This window comes from Babylonia areolata, chromosome 16 (genome assembly GCF_041734735.1).
Source record: "Babylonia areolata isolate BAREFJ2019XMU chromosome 16, ASM4173473v1, whole genome shotgun sequence".
Classification (NCBI taxonomy): domain Eukaryota; kingdom Metazoa; phylum Mollusca; class Gastropoda; order Neogastropoda; family Buccinidae; genus Babylonia; species Babylonia areolata.
Genome location: NC_134891.1, coordinates 20,842,844 through 20,862,298, shown reverse-complemented (window position 1 = coordinate 20,862,298; position 19,455 = coordinate 20,842,844). Strand labels below are relative to the sequence as shown.

General features: G+C 44.0%; 1 protein-coding gene across 1 annotated transcript in view; it reads left to right on the top strand.

Annotated features, from left to right (window-relative positions):
* LOC143291005 (methylcrotonoyl-CoA carboxylase beta chain, mitochondrial-like) overlaps window positions 1-10,983 on the top strand; it is a 40,448-nt gene extending 29,465 nt beyond the window's left edge. The window contains exons 14-17 of the mRNA XM_076600593.1: window positions 2,969-3,125; window positions 6,279-6,393; window positions 9,618-9,703; window positions 10,570-10,983. Of these exons, the coding sequence (XP_076456708.1) occupies window positions 2,969-3,125; window positions 6,279-6,393; window positions 9,618-9,703; window positions 10,570-10,687 (476 nt within the window). The 3' untranslated portion in view covers window positions 10,688-10,983. The remainder of the gene's footprint in view (window positions 1-2,968; window positions 3,126-6,278; window positions 6,394-9,617; window positions 9,704-10,569) is intronic.
* The last annotated feature ends 8,472 nt before the right edge of the window (window positions 10,984-19,455 follow it).

The window sequence follows — 19,455 nt, the reverse complement described above, 5'->3', positions numbered from 1 at the left end:
ACAAATAAAACTGCACGCAGGAAAAAATACCAAAAAAATGGGTGGCGCTGTAGTGTAGCGACGCGCTCTCCCTGGGGAGAGCAGCCCGAATTTCACACAGAGAAATCTGTTGTGATAAAAAGGAATACAAAATACAAAAATTTGAGTATAATGAAGAAGGTCTTGCCCATGTCATACCCCCACTCTCTCAGCCAAGAGGGTTTCAGTACGTTCAGTGTTGAGAAATGGTAATAATGGTGAACACTTTATTCAGCACTTTTTTTTTTCTCAGATAGAACTCATAAGGGCTGTACATGTACAAAAAAACACACTAACTGGCACTAATTATATATAAGTTTTGAAAGAATAAGATTAAGCAGTTTACTGCACAAACTTTAATTGTTTAAGACGCTTATCTGCCAATACAGAGTCACATGACGGCATGGGCTGGATTCCTAGCCTCGCTCTTTCTCCCAGGATCGACTGGAAAACAAACTGAGTGTCTGGTCATTCTAATGAGATGATGGAACAGAGGCAGAGGTCCCCTGTGCAGCATGCATTCTGAGCAATGAAAAAGAACCCGTGGCAACACAAATGTTGCCCTCTGGCAAAATTCTGTCCCGAGATATCCACTGTGATAGGTACATGAATATACATGCATGCACTCATGGCCTAGGAGGAAGGTGGCAGAATGGTTAAGACGCTCAGCTGCCAATACAGAGAGTCCGTGAGGGTGTGGGTTCGAATCCCGCTCTCGCCCTTTCTCCTAAGTTTGACTGGAAAATCAAACTGAGCGTCTAGTCTTTCGGATGAGACGATAAACCGAGGTCCCGTGTGCAGCACGCACTTGGCGCACTGAAAAAGAACCCATGGCAACGAGAGTGTTGTCCTCTGGCGAAATTACATAAAATGAAATCCACTTTCATAGGTACACAAATATGTAAGCATGCACTCAAGGCCTGACTAAGCGCGTTGGGTTATGCTGCTGGTCAGGCATCTGCTCAACAGATGTGGTGTAGCGTGTATGGATTTGTCCGAACGCAGTGACGCCTCCTTGAGAAAGTGAAACTGAAACTGAAACTCATGGCCTGTCTAGCGCGCTGGGTTATGCTGCTGGTCAGGCATCTGCCTAGCAGATGTGGTGTGGCGTATAGGGATGTGTCTGAATGCAGTGACGCCCCGCCCCCTTGAGAAACTGACACTGAAACTCATGTCAGTTCCATGTTATTGCTTTTTCTTGTTCTTGTTGTTGTTGTTGCTGTGTTTAGTTTTATCAGTGTTGTAGATTGATATTCATGGAATGTCGACTCCATTGTTCTAGTTTATCCTTTCTCTGTTAGTCTGAATATCCCCCCCCCCCCCCTTCTACCGCGATCCCTCCTCCCCTTCCCGTACACACACATCCACAAGACATGTCTAATATCACACAAAGTGAAAAGAAGCTAGGTGCTGGTCCCCCCAAAAAAAAAACTGGAAGAGGGAGGGGTTGAAAAATGGTGCATATTTAGTTTGTGACTGACAAATTGTTACTGACTCAGTTCTTGTGACATTAATCATTCCACCTGTTATACGGTCTCTTTCAAATCTTCTCTGAAGACCCATCTACATAAGCATTTTGAGAACTGATATTTGTCCATCCCAGTTCAAATCTGCATCCTATCCATGCTGTGTACATGTGTGTGTGTGTGGTGTGAGTGTGTGTGTGTGTGTGTGTGTGTGTGTGTGTGTATACATGCATGTCTGTATGTGTGTGTGTGTGTGGGTGTTTGCATGTGTGTGTTTGTGTGCATATGTGTGTGTGTGTGTGTGTGTGTGTGTGTGTGTGTGTGTGCGCGCGTGTGTGTGCAAGTGAGCTGGATGAGTTCTGATGATGTCTGTTTAACTCACTCCGAACAAATAGTTTTCTCCCTTGCTTTCCCCCTGCGGATGACCCATGTGTTAGGGTTAGGAAAAAAAAATCACAAAAAATACAAAGCACAAAGTAACTGAATGAAACTCCCTGTACTTGACCCACTGACCCCTCTTCTAACTTCGTGTGTACACCCGCCCACCCCCTCCCTCTCTTCACAGCCCTCAGAAGCTGAGTCACTGTCAGTACCTTCTTGCTGGTAGCTTTCATCACTGCAAATACTTCATTCAGCGTCTTCATCATCCTTGTTGATGTCGAAATCTTCAGTTTGAAGCATTTCAATCACTTCAGCAACAGTAAAAAGCCGCTGTCGTGATCTAGTTTGCTCCAAAAATTTCCACTTTTATCGCCTGCGATGTTATTTTCAGTACATATGCAGATTAGCTTGTCATGTGGGGTACCAAGGTCAACGGCTGGCCAGTGAGTGTATAGTCACGGAAACCTCATGAAGAAACTTTCCATTCGGCCCTTGATATGTTTGCAGTGCCCAGTGTAGCTGCGATTTTTATGCTACCCCATGAGGAAAATGTGGACAAATTTTTGATTGTCAAAACCACTATAGCGTTCCGTGGTCCGGAACGCTACTTTACATCAGGAATGCTCTAGCCTTCCATCGTTTAGAGTGAGTTAACCGTTCTTGCCACCATCCTCTTTGAGGAATGCATGCACACATTTAACACACATGTACAGGTGTATATGCTCCCACACACGCATGCTCACACCCACATCCGCACCCTCACCCCCAGCCAACACACACACACAAACACACAAAAAAACACTAAACAGACACAAACATGAAAACAAAATGTTACACACACACACACACACACACACAAAAACAAAATTACACACACACACACACACACACACACACACTAAACAGACAAAAACATGAAAACAAAATTACACACGCACACACACACACGCACACATACGCAAGCATGCACGCACACATGCACACGCACACACATGCACACACACGCACGCACGCACACACACAAACACACACACACACACACACTAACACACTCTAACACACACAGAACAAACAAAAACATGTAAAAGAAATGTGTCCCCCAGGTTTCATGGTGGGGCGGGAGGCAGAGGCGGGGGGTATCGCCAAGCACGGAGCCAAGATGGTGACGGCGGTGGCCTGTGCCAAGGTCCCCAAACTGACCCTCATCATCGGCGGCTCCTACGGGGCTGGGAACTACGGCATGTGTGGTCGTGCTTACGGGTGAGTGCAGTTTACAGTTGTGATCCTCCTTAAGGGAAATAAGGCGTAAATCATGTTTTTTTGTGTGTTTTTTTGTCATGGGTGTTACCCATTATTTGCAGTACTCATTGGTGTAATTTTTGACTCACTTGTGTAAACAAAGTGAGTCTATGTTTTGGTGTCATATACTGTACCATGTCAAACTGATGCAAACTAGGCCTATGGTTTGCTCTGTTTGGCCAAATTTCGCGCGGCTAACAGTGAAAAGACGCCCCTCTTAGTCTGGCCCGCTCTTAGCCAATCAAACGCACCTTTTAACCCGGTGTTCGGTTGTCTGTGTGTGTGTCTGTGTGTCCGTGGTAAACATTGACATTTTCTCTGCAAATACTTTGTCAGTTGACACCAAATTAGGCATAAAAATAGGAAAAATTCAGTTCTTTCCAGTCATCTTGTTTAAAACAATATTGCACCTCTGGGATGGGCACAAAATAATAAAAAATGAAGTGTAATTGTATGCAAACTGCATTTACTGTTCTATTTATATTTTTTGTATTCTCTAAACTTGGCACTTTGATCTGATATTCTGACCCAACAACAAGAGCAGTCATTATGATCATTTTTTGTTCAAACAGGAACTTCTTTTGCTCAGCATGGAAGTTTTATTTATTTTGCAAACATTTTGGTGCAAATAGTAAAAAGGGGAAATTACTCTGTAATTAATGCTAGGGGACTTAATTTGCTTTAAACTGATCTTTCTCGTCTTAAACATTACATTTTGAAATTATACTCAACACATAAAAAGCTTGGATTTTTTTTTTTAAGTGTATCACAAGTGAGTCTTGAAGGCCTTGTCTTTCTTGTTTTTTTATGGCATTAGCTACTATTTGCAATCATCAATGCTATTTTCATGGTGTTAGCCACTGTTTTCAATACTCATTGGTGCAGTTTTCGTGGTGTTAGCCACTGTTTGCAATCCCCACAACTGCAATTTTTATCATGTTAGCCAGTATTTGCTATCTCATTTGTGCATTTTTTTTATGTCGTTAGCCACAGTTTGCAATCCTCATTTGTGCACACACAAAAAAAATTTCTATGGTGCAACAATCATTGGTGCATTTTTTATGGTGTCAGCCACTCTAAGCGGTTCTCATTGGTGCAGCTTTCAGGGTGATAGCCACTGTTTGCAGTCCTCATAGGTGCAGCTCTTATGGTGTTAGCCACTGTTTACAATCTTCACTGATGCCGTCTTTATGGTGTTACCCACTATTTGCAATCCTCATTGATGCCGTCTTTATGGTGTTAGCCACGATTTGCAATCCTCATTGATGCCGTCTTTATGGTGTTGACCACGATTTGCAATCCTCATTGATGCCGTCTTTATGGTGTTAACCACTATTTGCAATCCTCATTGATGCTGTCTTTATGGTGTTAACCACTATTTGCAATCCTCATTGATGCCGTCTTTATGGTGTTAGCCACGATTTGAAATCCTCATTGATGCCGTCTTTATGGTGTTAGCCACGATTTGAAATCCTCATTGATGCCGTCTTTATGGTGTTAGCCATGATTTGCAATCCTCATTAGAGCCTCTTTTTTTTATGGTGTTAGCCACTGTTGCAGTCCTCATTAATGCTGGGTGGTTTTGTTTTTATGGTGTTTGCCACTGTTTGCAATCCTTAGTGCTGGTTTTTATGGTATTAGCCGCTATTTGCAGTCTTGATCAGTGCTGGGGTTTTTTATGGCGTTAACCTCTATTTACAGTCCTCATTGGTGTAATTTTTATGGTGTGTGCCACTATTTGCAGTCATCATTGAAGCAATTTTTATGGTGTTGGCCACTGTTAGCAGCCCCCAGAAGTGCAATTTTTATGGTGTTAGCTATTGTTTGCGATTTCATTTGTGCAATTTTTTATGGTAGTGCATTTTTTTTTGTATGGTGTTCGCCACTATCTGTAATCCTCATTAAACGGTATATAATAGTCAGTCGTGTCCGACTATGACCATCAGAACAGCAGAGGAGGCAACTGCTGTTCCGACTATTTGGGCTAGAATTTGATTATAGTGGAGAGTGTCTTGCCCAAGTTACATCCCCACTCTCTCGGCCAACAGGGTTTCAGGACAGTTGGCATTGGAAAATGGTTCCCAAAGGCCAACTAGCCCACAAGGCTGCAGAACTAAGAGCCAGTGCAATTTTGCTTCCTGGTTTGAGAGTCATAGTCCTTCACAAAAGACTAAGCTGTAAATGGTTTCCCATTGACTGGAGAAACCATTGATAATACAGCTCTCACTTTGCTGTTGGCCCAAATGTAAACTTATGTCAATCTGTGATATAAGCCGAGTGTTGGGCCTAAATGGTAGGGCCTTGATTAGGGGCGCTTCGTCCGGAGGGAGTTATACCTGTGAGCTTTGCTGTGTGGGTAGGAACATTGCTGGGGTGGCAGGGCTGAGTGAGTTAACACCTGTAAACCTTGCTGTGTGGGTGGGAACATTGCTGGTGTGGCAGGGCTGAGTGAGTTAACACCTGTAAACCTTGCTGTGTGGGTGGGAACATTGCTGGTGTGGCAGGGCTGAGTGAGTTAACACCTGTAAACCTTGCTGTGTGTGGGTAGGAACATTGATGGGGTGGCAGGGCTGAGTGAGTTAACACCTGTAAACCTTGCTGTGTGTGGGTAGGAACATTGCTGGTGTGGCAGGGCTGAGTGAGTTAACACCTGTAAACCTTGCTGTGTGGGTGGGAACATTGCTGGGGTGGCAGGGCTGAGTGAGTTGACACCTCTAAACAGACGGGCGCAACAGCCGAGTGGTTAAAGCGTTGGACTGTCAATCTGAGGGTCCCGGGTTCGAATCACGGTGACGGCGCCTGGTGGGTAAAGGGTGGAGATTTTTACGATCTCCCAGGTCAACATATGTGCAGACCTGCAAGTGCCTGAACCCCCTTCGTGTGTATATGCAAGCAGAAGATCAAATACGCAACTTAAAGATCCTGTAATCCATGTCAGCGTTCGGTGGGTTATGGAAACAAGAACATACCCAGCATGCACACCCCTGAAAACGGAGTATGGCTGCCTACATGGCGGGGTAAAAACGGTCATACACGTAAAAGCCCACTCGTGTGCATACGAGTGAACGCAGAAGAAGAAGAAGAAGACACCTCTAAACCTTGCTGTGTGTGCAGGCCGCGGTTCCTGTACATGTGGCCCAACTCCCGCATCTCGGTGATGGGCGGGGAGCAGGCCGCCAACGTTCTGGCCCAGGTGCAGCGGGACCAGCGAGCCAGGGAAGGCAAGGAGGTGAGTCTCGTCTTGATGGTAGCACTGACGGGCGCAGTAGCCGAGTGGTTAAAGTGGTTGGACTGTCAATCTGAGGGTCCCGGGTTCGAACCATGGTGACGGCGCCTGGTGGGTAAAGGGTGGAGATTTTTACGATCTCCCACGTCAACACATGTGCAGACCTGCTTAGTGCCTGAACCCCCTTCGTGTGTATATGCAAGCAGAAGATCAAATACGCACGTTAAAGATCCTGTAATCCATGTCAGCGTTCGGTGGGTTATGGAAACAAGAACCTACCCAGCATGCACACCCCCGAAAACGGAGTATGGCTGCCTACATGGCGGGGTAAAAACGGTCATACACATAAAGGCCCACTCGTGTACATACGAGTGAACGTGGGAGTTGCAGCCCACGAACGCAGAAGAAGAAGAAGATGGTAGTACTAACTAACCCCTCCCTGCCCCCTACCTTCCACTCTCCTGCCCTGAAAATGGAGCGTGGCTGCCTACATGGTGGGGCAAAAATAGTTTCAATCGTGTCTGATAGTAGCCTAAACAACAGAGTACAACACAGCAGACACAACACAGCACATAAAACACAAAGCAACAGAGTACAACACAGCATACACAACACAGCACACAAAACACAAGGCAACAGAGTACAACACAGCACACACAACACAGCACATAAAACACAAAGCAACAGAGTACAACACAGCACACACAACACAGCACATAAAACACAAGGCAACAGAGTAAAACACAGCACACACAACACAGCACACAAAACACAAGGCAACAGAGTAAAACACAGCACACACAACACAGCACACAAAACACAAGGCAACAGAGTAAAACACAGCACACACAACACAGCACACAAAACACAAGGCAACAGAGTAAAACACAGCACACACAACACAGCACACAAAACACAAGGCAACAGAGTACAACACAGCACACACAACACAGCACACAAAACACAAGGCAACAGAGTACAACACAGCACACACAACACAGCACACAAAACACAAGGCAACAGAGTAAAACACAGCACACACAACACAGCACACAAAACACAAGGCAACAGAGTAAAACACAGCACACACAACACAGCACATAAAACACAAGGCAACAGAGTAAAACACAGCACACACAACACAGCACACAAAACACAAGGCAACAGAGTAAAACACAGCACACACAACACAGCAAATAAAACACAAGGCAACAGAGTACAACACAGCACACACAACACAGCACACAAAACACAAGGCAACAGAGTAAAACACAGCACACACAACACAGCACATATAACACAAGGCAGCAGAGTAAAACACAGCACACACAACACAGCAAATAAAACACAAGGCAACAGAGTACAACACAGCACACACAACACAGCACACAAAACACAAGGCAACAGAGTAAAACACAGCACACACAACACAGCACACAAAACACAAGGCAACAGAGTAAAACACAGCACACACAACACAGCACATAAAACACAAGGCAACAGAGTAAAACACAGCACACACAACACAGCACACAAAACACAAGGCAACAGAGTAAAACACAGCACACACAACACAGCAAATAAAACACAAGGCAACAGAGTACAACACAGCACACACAACACAGCACACAAAACACAAGGCAACAGAGTAAAACACAGCACACACAACACAGCACATATAACACAAGGCAGCAGAGTAAAACACAGCACACACAACACAGCAAATAAAACACAAGGCAACAGAGTAAAACACAGCACACACAACACAGCAAATAAAACACAAGGCAACAGAGTAAAACACAGCACACACAACACAGCACACAAAACACAAGGCAACAGAGTAAAACACAGCACACACAACACAGCACACAAAACACAAGGCAACAGAGTAAAACACAGCACACACAACACAGCACATAAAACACAAAGCAACAGAGTAAAACACAGCACACACAACACAGCACACAAAACACAAGGCAACAGAGTACAACACAGCACACACAACACAGCACACAAAACACAAGGCAACAGAGTACAACACAGCACACACAACACAGCACACAAAACACAAGGCAACAGAGTAAAACACAGCACACACAACACAGCACACAAAACACAAGGCAACAGAGTAAAACACAGCACACACAACACAGCACATAAAACACAAGGCAACAGAGTAAAACACAGCACACACAACACAGCACACAAAACACAAGGCAACAGAGTAAAACACAGCACACACAACACAGCAAATAAAACACAAGGCAACAGAGTACAACACAGCACACACAACACAGCACACAAAACACAAGGCAACAGAGTAAAACACAGCACACACAACACAGCACATATAACACAAGGCAGCAGAGTAAAACACAGCACACACAACACAGCAAATAAAACACAAGGCAACAGAGTAAAACACAGCACACACAACACAGCAAATAAAACACAAGGCAACAGAGTAAAACACAGCACACACAACACAGCACACAAAACACAAGGCAACAGAGTAAGACACGTACAACACAGCACACACTACACAAGGCAACAGAGTACAACACATACAACACGGCACACACAACACAGCACACACAACACAGCACATAAAACACAGCACATAAAACACAGTGCAACAGAGTACAACACAGCACACAAAACACTAGGCAACACAGCACACAAGGCAGCAGAGTACAACACAGCACAACACAGCACACAAAACACTAGGCAACACAGCACAACACAGCACACAAAACACTAGGCAACACAGCACAACACAGCACACAAGGCAGCAGAGTACAACACAGCACAACACAGCACACAAAACACTAGGCAACACAGCACACAAAACACTAGGCAACACAGCACAACACAGCACACAAGGCAGCAGAGTACAACACAGCACAACACAGCACACAAAACACTAGGCAACACAGCACAACACAACACACAAAACACTAGGCAACACAGCACAACACAGCACACAAGGCAGCAGAGTACAACACAGCACACAAAACACTAGGCAACACAGCACAACACAGCACACAAAACACTAGGTAACACAGCACAACACAGCACACAAAACACTAGGCAACACAGCACTCAAAACACTAGGTAACACAGCACAACACAGCACACAAAACACAAGGCAGCACAGCACAGCACAGCAGAGCACAACATAACACAGCACAACACAGTAATATAGCTGTGGGTGGGTGGGTGTGCAGTGGACAGAGGAGGAGGAAACGGCACTGAAAACCCCGGTGATGACCAAGTACGAACAGGAGGGACACCCATACTTCTCCAGTGCAAGGTGAGAGTGTGTGTGTGTGGGGAGTGGGAGTGGGGGGCTGAGGAGGGTGTGTGTGTGTGTGTGTGTGTATGTCGGTGGTGGGCAGGGGGATGGTGAGAGTTTGTGTGTGTGTGTGTGTCGGGGAGGGCAGGGTGTAAGGGTTTGTGTTTGTGTGTGTGAGGATGGGTGTATGTATGTTTGTGTGGGTGTGTATGTATGTGTGTGTGTGTGTGTGAGAGAGAGAGGGTTTCTGTGAGGATGTGTGTGTTTGAGTGTGAAGGTTTGTGTGTGTGTAAGGATAGGTATGTGTGCGTATGATGATGTATGTGTGTGTGTGTTTGTTTATGTCTGTGTATGTGCGTGTGTGTGTGTGTGGTGAACTGGAACAAATTCATTTTGTCTGGAAGTTTTTTGTTTGTTAACACTGAATTTGGCTCCATAGTAGAGAAAAAGTTCTTTCCACACATTTCAGTTATGTGGATGTTCGGACAAATCCATATACGCTACACCACATCTGCCAAGCAGATGCCTGACCAGCAGCGTAACCCAACGCGCTTAGTCAGGCCTTGGGGGGGGGAAAAAAAAGGTGAATAAATAATAGATAAGCTTACATAAATAAATAAATAAATAATAATTATGATATAAAAAAAAGGTAGTAGTAATGATAATAATAATAAAATAATAATAATAATAATAAATAAATAGATAAGACAACAATGATGATAAATAGGCAAATAAATTGTAAAACATGAAGACACACATACACCCACACATGCATAACAGATATGCACCAAACGTGCAGTTTCACAGGTATGAAAGCACTAAGTCTCTTAGTCAAAGATAGATAACACAGTTTTGAAGACGCATCAGTGCTGACCGTGTGGCAGGCTATGGGACGACGGGGTGATCGACCCGGCAGACACCCGCACCATCCTGGGCCTGAGTCTGAGCGCCGCCCTCAACGCCCCGCGGCAGGAGACGCGCTTCGGCGTGTTCCGGATGTGATGGGGCATCGTCACACATCCCTTGTACCTAAACGCTGGCTGGTCGCTCAGCAGGCCCCCCGACTCGTTTTGTCCAGGCACCAATGTTGACACTGTAGCGATGACACTGCACCATTGACGTTGATGCTACAATATTGACACCGTAATGTTGACGTTACGATGTTGGCAGTGTAACGTTGACACTACATTGTTGACACTGTAACGTTGTTACTGTTATGTTGACAACAACAATGTTGACACTCTCTGTAATGCTCACAGACTGTACTGGGTGAATGGTTGTGCTGTGTGGTCTGTGGAATGTGGAAGATGTTGTGTGTGTGTGTGTGTGTGTGTTTTGTGTGTGTGCAGTGCTAGCTAAAAATTGAGATTGGCCTGTGTCATCTTTTTTTTTTTTCTTTTTTTTTTTTTTGCATACTTGTCTCAGGAAATCTTGACAGCATGCTTGATTTGTTTTAGAATAAGTTTCTGCATCATTTGTACAGTGATAATAATGATACGAATAATAAAAGTAATAATGATGCGGATGATGATGATGATGATGATGATGATACTGCAGGTGTATGGATGTCAATGTCGCACATGTGCCTGCGTGAGTGTTCATGTGTTGACATATTATCATTGTTGAAATTATATCATTATCATCATTGTTATTATTATTATTATTATTATCATGCTGATCATTGTTATTATTATTGCTGGTGTTGTTGTTGTTATTTTCTTTGTAATCTTTATTATCATCTAGGATTTCTCCTCTCCTTCGTTCATGGGCTGCAACTCCCACGTTTACTGGTATGTACAGGAGTGGGCTTTTACGTGTATGACCATTTTTACCCCCACCATGTAGGCAGCCATACTCCGTTTTCTGGGGTGTCTGGGGTATAAAACACGTTGTGTACATTTCTGCCAAAACGAAAACAACAGAAACCTTTGTGTGGTAGGTCTACATGATAAAGTTAAGGTGGCATTATTTATATTTCTTTTTATCACAACAGATTTCTCTGTGTGAAATTCAGGCTGCTCTCCCCAGGGAGAGCGCGTTGCTTTACTACAGCGCCACCCTTTTTTTTTCTTCTTTTTTTTTCCCTGCCTGCAGTTTTATTTATTTTTCCTATCGAAGTGGATTTTTCTTCAGAATTTTGCCAGGAACAACCCTCTTGTCATCGTGGGTTCTTTTACATGCACTAAGTGCATGCTGCACACGGGACCTCAGTTTATCATCTCATCCGAATGACTAGCACCCAGACCACCACTCAAGGTCTAGTGGAGGGGGAGAAAATATCGCCAGCTGAGCTGTGATTCGAACCAGCATGCTGAGATTCTCTTGCTTCCTAGGCGGGCGCGTTACCTCAAGGCCATCACTCCACGTTACTGCCTTTCCTTCCTCATAGGTGCGTGATGAAGTCAAGGGCTGTATCTCTCTCCTACATGTGCAGTCTGTTAGCCAGTAATTGCAGCATTTAAAATGAAAACTTGTGCATAAATGTTGGATCACTGTGGATTGAGTTACCAGATATTTCCACTGTTTCCTGTGTGTATGTGTTTTTTTTGTGTGTGGTTGTGTTTTTTTTGTTGTTGTTTTTCTCCTTATATTGAATTGCTGATTGTTTATTCACGTTTGTGCATGTGGGCCCTGCAGGTTTTCTTTTCCTAGGGTTCCACTGTGTGCATCACAGCAATGCAGTGCCTGACACTATAGCTTTTTGTGGGTTTGACTTTGAGCGTTTCATGCTTCGACTGATAGTTCTGTGAGAGGGGCGAGTTTCGTCACAAATCTGTGAACTGTATGTTCTTTTTTCATGACGGGCGCAATAGCCAAGTGGTTAAAGCGTTGGACTGTCAATCTGAGGGTCCCGGGTTCGAATCACAGTGACGGCGCCTGGTGGGTGAAGGGTGGAGATTTTTACGGAATGATTCAGCGCTTATAGCTTTTAGAGGCGTTTGATTGGCTAAGGGCGGGCCAGGCAAAGAGGGGCGTCTTTTCACTGTTAGCCGCGCGAAATTTGGCCAAGCAGAGCAAACCGATAGGCCTAGTTTGCATCAGTTTGACATGGTAAGTATATGTATCACCAAAAATGGAGTATAATACAAACTCCTCCTATCTCCCAGGTCAACATATGTGCAGACCTGCTAGTGCCTGAACCCCCTTCGTGTGTATATGCAAGCAGAACATCAAATACGCACATTAAAGATCCCGTAATCCATGTCAGCGTTCGGTGGGTTATGGAAACAAGAACATACCCAGCATGCACACCCCCGAAAACGGAGTATGGCTGCCTACATGGCGGGGTAAAAACGGTCATACACGTAAAAGCCCACTCGTGTGCATACGAGTGAACGTGGGAGTTGCAGCCCACGAACGCAGAAGAAGAAGAAGAAGAGGAAGAAGTTCTTTTTTCATGCATGTGAAGTTTGGGCATTTATGGCTGTTTAGCAAAGAGCAGATCTGGCGTACACCAAAATCATGGGGACACTTGGAGGGTCGGAGCACCTGCCTGTCACCCTGGACATTTCACTGGGTCTTTGTTTTACTGTGCTGTGCATGTTGTGCATCAGACCAAAGGCACACAGATGGATGTGTTTTGTGTGGAATCGGTGAAAATGTTTATAGCTGCATGAACAATGGTACGTTATGCTTCAGCTGAAAAGAAAGATGCCATGAATTAATCAAATGACTGGAAGACACTTTGAACAAAAAAAAATAAATATATATGTATATATTAAGAGAGAGATTATATAGTTAGATATATATTGAATGATGTTAGTTAAATATGCAAAGCATTTTTTGTTTGTTTTCAATTTCAAGAATGCTAGAAGTTTGTCAGTGTTCCTTCTTACATTATTGTGTGTCCTTTCTGTGTGAAAAAAAAACTCTTGAAAAACCTGTTTAAAAAAAAAAAACATTAACAAGGAAATGAAGGGGTGAAAAACGATCATTCAAAAGGAAATAGTTTGCCAGCCACTCGTGTCTCTGTATTCACTGGTTACCATACTTAGTCACTGAAAGTTGCCACTGTGCATTTAGGACATTTATCTGACTTTGTGAAACAATGACCTGTCTCATAGTGTGCCGTGCTGTGGACTTTATAGTCTGGTGTAGCACAGAGGATACAATGCTGAATTAAAGGCACATGGTGTTGTTGTCTGGTGTAGCACAGAGGATACATACTGAATTAAAGGCACGTGGTTTTGTTGTCTGGTGTAGCACAGAGGATACATACTGAATTAAAGGCACATGGTTTTGTTGTCTGGTGTAGCACAGAGGATACATACTGAATTAAAGGCACGTGGTGTTGTTGTCTGGTGTAGCACAGAGGATACATACTGAATTAAAGGCACATGGTTTTGTTGTCTGGTGTAGCACAGAGGACACATACTGAATTAAAGGCACATGGTTTTGGTGTCTGGTGTAGCACAGAGGATACATACTGAATTAAAGGCACGTGGTTTTGGTGTAGTCTGGTGTAGCACAGAGGATACATACTGAATTAAAGGCACATGGTGTTGTTGTCTGGTGTAGCACAGAGGATACATACTGAATTAAAGGCACATGGTTTTGGTGTCTGGTGTAGCACAGAGGATACATACTGAATTAAAGGCACATGGTTTTGTTGTCTGGTGTAGCACAGAGGATACATACTGAATTAAAGGCACGTGGTGGTGTAGTCTGGTGTAGCACAGAGGATACATACTGAATTAAAGGCACGTGGTTTTGGTGTAGTCTGGTGTAGCACAGAGGATACATACTGAATTAAAGGCACATGGTGGTGTTGTCTGGTGTAGCACAGAGGATACATACTGAATTAAAGGCACGTGGTTTTGGTGTAGTCTGGTGTAGCACAGAGGATACATACTGAATCAAAGGCACGTGGTTTTGTTGTCTGGTGTAGCGCAGAGGATACATACTGAATTAAAGGCACATGGTGGTGTTGTCTGGTGTAGCACAGAGGATACATACTGAATTAAAGGCACGTGGTTTTGGTGTAGTCTGGTGTAGCACAGAGGATACATACTGAATTAAAGGCACATGGTGGTGTTGTCTGGTGTAGCACAGAGGATACATACTGAATTAAAGGCACATGGTGGTGTTGTCTGGTGTAGCACAGAGGATACATACTGAATTAAAGGCACGTGGTGTTGTTGTCTGGTGTAGCACAGAGGATACATACTGAATTAAAGGCACGTGGTGTTGTTGTCTGGTGTAGCACAGAGGATACATACTGAATTAAAGGCACATGGTTTTGGTGTCTGGTGTAGCACAGAGGATACATACTGAATTAAAGGCACATGGTGGTGTTGTCTGGTGTAGCACAGAGGATACATACTGAATTAAAGACACATGGTGGTGTAGTCTGGCGTAGCACAGAGGATACATACTGAATTAAAGGCACATGGTGGTGTAGTCTGGTGTAGCACAGAGGATACATACTGAATTAAAGACACATGGTGTTGTTGTCTGGTGTAGCACAGAGGATCCATACTGAATTAAAGGCACGTGGTGGTGTAGTCTGGTGTAGCACAGAGGATACATAGTGAATTAAAGGCACGTGGTGGTGTTGTCTGGTGTAGCACAGAGGATCCATACTGAATTAAAGGTACGTGGTGGTGTAGTCTGGCGTAGCACAGAGGATACATACTGAATGAAAGGCACATGGTGGTGTTGTTGTCTTGTGTAGCACAGAGGATCCATACTGAATTAAAGGCACGTGGTGGTGTAGTCTGGTGTAGCACAGAGGATACATACTGAATTAAAGGCACGTGGTGGTGTTGTCTGGTGTAGCACAGAGGATACATACTGAATTAAAGGCACGTGGTGGTGTAGTCTGGTGTAGCACAGAGGATACATAGTGAATTAAAGGCACAGGGCTGTTTTTGGATGCTGCCTTTCAGTATAAGAAAACACTGATAATCCCTTTGACTGCTATTTATGAGTACACTGGTCAGTGAAGGTCAAAAACACAGGAGGTCAGTCTCCACTCTGTCCTTTCATTCGCTTTTTTTTTTTTCTTGGATGTGTTTCTGTCTCAGTTTTTTGGTCCTTCATTTTTTTCTTTCTTTATGTTTGTTTTTGTGTGTGTGTGTCCCATCATCTACACAGTTTCAGTGGCATTACTCCCACACCGCACATTCTGAAGCCCCCCATACACAGCCACACCAGGGTTCGTCTGCATCAGTGCCAGCGTCAGCAGTCTACAGGTAACCAACGATGTTAGGTTGCCAGGAGGACACACGCGAGAGGAGACCCTGCACTGCTGTTGAGTCACTTTGGTGGTGTTCAGTGTTTTGTTTTGTTTTTGGCTGTTTTTGTTGTTGTTGTTGTTGCTGTTGGCCCATCATGCATGCCAGTTTCAGTTCAGTGACCTCACTCCAACACCGCTTTTCCTGAGCCCCCCCCCCCCCCCCACGCCTCCCCCCCCATTCACATTCATCCCCTGTTTTTTTCTGCCTTCCCATGCTCCTGAATGTCATTCCGGACTTAGTGGACATGCCAGGCAACCTCACTGTCTCGTCTGCAGATCAGTCTTCCGCTGTGAACATTGCAAAGGAATAGGTACGTGGGAACAAAGGAAGAACAAACGATTTTGTATTTGTATTTCTTTTTATCACAACAGATTTCTCTGTGTGAAATGCGGGCTGCTCTCCCCAGGGAGAGCGCGTCACTACACTACAGCGCCACCCTTTCTTTTTTTTCTTTTTTTCTTTTTTTTTTCTTTTTTTCCCGCATGCAGTTTTATTTGTTCTTCCTATCGATGTGGATTTTTCAACAGAATTTTGCCAGGAACAACCCTTTAGTTGCCATGGGTTCTTTTACGTGTGCTAAGTGCATGCTGCACACGAGACCTCGGTTTATCGTCTCATCCGAATGACTAGCGTCCAGACCACCACTCAAGGTCTAGTGGAGGGGGAGAAAATATCGGCGGCTGAGCCGTGATTCGAACCAGCGCGCTCAGATTCTCTCGCTTCCTAGGCGGACGCGTTACCTCTAGGCCATCACTCCACTTGAGTTTGTGGTGGTTGTTTTTTTAATGTTTAATTGCATTCAGTATGTTAATCATGGGTTCAGTCATTTGTCAGGTAACCGTGGGTTTAGTCATTAAAACGGTAATCATGGGTTTAGTTTAGAACACTGAAAGTTTTGTCTGGTCCGGTGACAGTTTCTGCCGTTGTTGTTGTTGTTGTTGAATTTTTGATGGTTTTGTTGTTTATTGCATTTACACATATTCGGAGGGAGTGGTGGGCATATATTGGTTGTGAGAATGTGTTCTTGTGTAATTATAGTGTCATGTGCATGTAAGAGTGTGCCTCTGTTTAGAGAGCATGTTATTGTGTGAATATGGCATTGTGTGCGTGCCTGCATGTGTGTATGCAAGGGTGTTAAATTTGGGGGGAGAGGATACTTTTAGTTTGACAGAATGTGCAGAAGCATCACAACACTATTTCAGACTTCTTTTCTGTTCACATCAGGTGTTGTTTTTTTTGTCTTGTAGGAAATGAAAAGAAAGACAAAGGAAAATGAAAGAAAGTAGTGAAAAGAGAGGGAAGATAGCAGAAGTGAGAGAAGACGAGAGGAGATGGAGGGGGGGGGGGAAGACAGGGCGTATACTTTTTTTTTTTTTAATTTAATGGCTTGCACGCAATTTCACCACAAGTAAACAAGGTCAACTTTATTACCTCCAAAGAGAAATTCATGTGTGCCTGTGCTGCTCATGCTCACAGTACAAACTTAACATTATACATCTAAAAGACATGAAGTGTGCCTCTGTTTAGAGAGTATGTTATTGCGTGAATATGGCATTGTGTGCGTGCCTGCATGTGTGTATGCAAGGGTGTTAAATTTGGGGAGTGGGGGGGGGGGGGGGAATAAAAGAAAGTAGTGAAAAGAGAGGGAAGATAGCAGAAGTGAGAGAAGAGAAGAGGAGATGGAGGGGGGGGGGTGGGGGGGGAAGACAGGGGGTATACTTTTTTTTTTATTATTTAATGGCTTGCACGCAATTTCACCACAAGTAAACATGGTCAACTTTTATTACCTCCAAAGAGAAATTCACGTGTGCCTGTGCTGCTCATGCTCACAGTACAAACTTAACATTATACATCTAAAAGACATGAAGTGTGCCTCTGTTTAGAGAGTATGTTATTGTGTGAATATGGCATTGTGTGCGTGCCTGCATGTGTGTATGCAAGGGTGTTAAATTTGGGGGGTGGGGGGGGGGATAAAAGAAAGTAGTGAAAAGAGAGGGAAGATAGCAGAAGTGAGAGAAGAGAAGAGGAGATGGAGGGGGGTGTGGGGGGGGAAGACAGGGGGTATACTTTTTTTTTTATTATTTAATGGCTTGCACGCACTTTCACCACAAGTAAACAAGGTCAACTTAATTACCTCCAAAGAGAAATTCATGTGTGCCTGTGATGCTCATATGAGCTCACAGTACAAACATAACATTATACATCCAAAAGACATGAAGGTGCATGCATGCACACATTTTTTCATCTAGACTTGCTCAACATATTAAACAAACATGATGATGAACTTGAATTTAGAGATACCAGGCCATAAAACAACACAACAAAAGTTAAGCAAATGAGGTACAGAAGCATCAAATTACAATAGTCATATTAACGTTTTACAGTAAACTAACTAAATATCTCAACTTGATTTCAAATTCAGTGTAAGAGACATTTCCACAGTAAAGTTAACGTCTTTTTGGATCCATTGCCTATGGTCAGTGTGTCTTTGTGTGACATAGTGTGAAGGAGAGAGTTGAGGAAAATGTTTGGCTGACTTCGGGTTTTTCTTCCCTGCCTTTTGTTGGGTTTTTTTCTCTGTGTGTGTGGTTTTTTTGTGTGGTTTTTTTTTCTTCTTCTTCAAGAAGACAGGAAAGAGGAAAGTATGAATTGGTAGCAGGGTGTTAAGTCATGTAACCTGGAAAAGTCTTTGGGGTGAAAATGAGAGACCCAATATAAGGGCTGGAAAAGTCTTTGGGGTGAAAATGAGAGACCCAATTTAAGGGCTGGAAAAGTCTTTGGGGTGAAAATGAGAGACCCAATTTAAGGGCTGGAAAAGTCTTTGGGGTGAAAATGAGAGACCCAATTTAAGGGCTGGAAAAGTCTGGGGCAAAATGAGAGACCCAATTTAAGGGCTGGAAAAGTCTTGGGGGATATGAGAGACCCAATTTAAGGGCTGGAAAAGTCGTTGGGGTGAAAATGAGAGACCCAATTCAAGGCCTAGAAAAGTCTTGGGGGAAATGAGAGACCCAATTTAAGGGCTGGAAAAGTCTTAGGGGGAAAATGAGAGACCCAATTTAAGGGCTGGAAAAGTCTTTGGGGTGAAAATGAGAGACCCAATTTGAGGGCTGGAAAAGTCTTTGGGGGAAAATGAGAGACCCAATTCAAGGGCTGGAAAAGTCTTTGGGGAAAATGAGAGACCCAATTTAAGGGCTGGAAAAGTCTTCGGGTAAAATGAGAGACCCAATTTAAGGGCTGGAAAAGTCTTTGGGGTGAGAATGAGACCCAATTCAAGGGCTGGAAAAGTCTTGGGGGAAAATGAGAGACCCAATTTAAGGGCTGGAAAAGTCTTTGGGGTGAGAATGAGACCCAATTCAAGGGGCTGGAAAAGTCTTGGGGGTGAAAATGAGAGACCCAATTCAAGGCCTGGAAAAGTTTTAGGGGGGAAATGAGAGACCCAATTCAAGGGCTGGAAAAGCCTTTGGGGTGAAAATGAGAGACCCAATTCAAGGCCTGGAAAAGTCTTAGGGGGGAAATGAGAGACCCAATTTA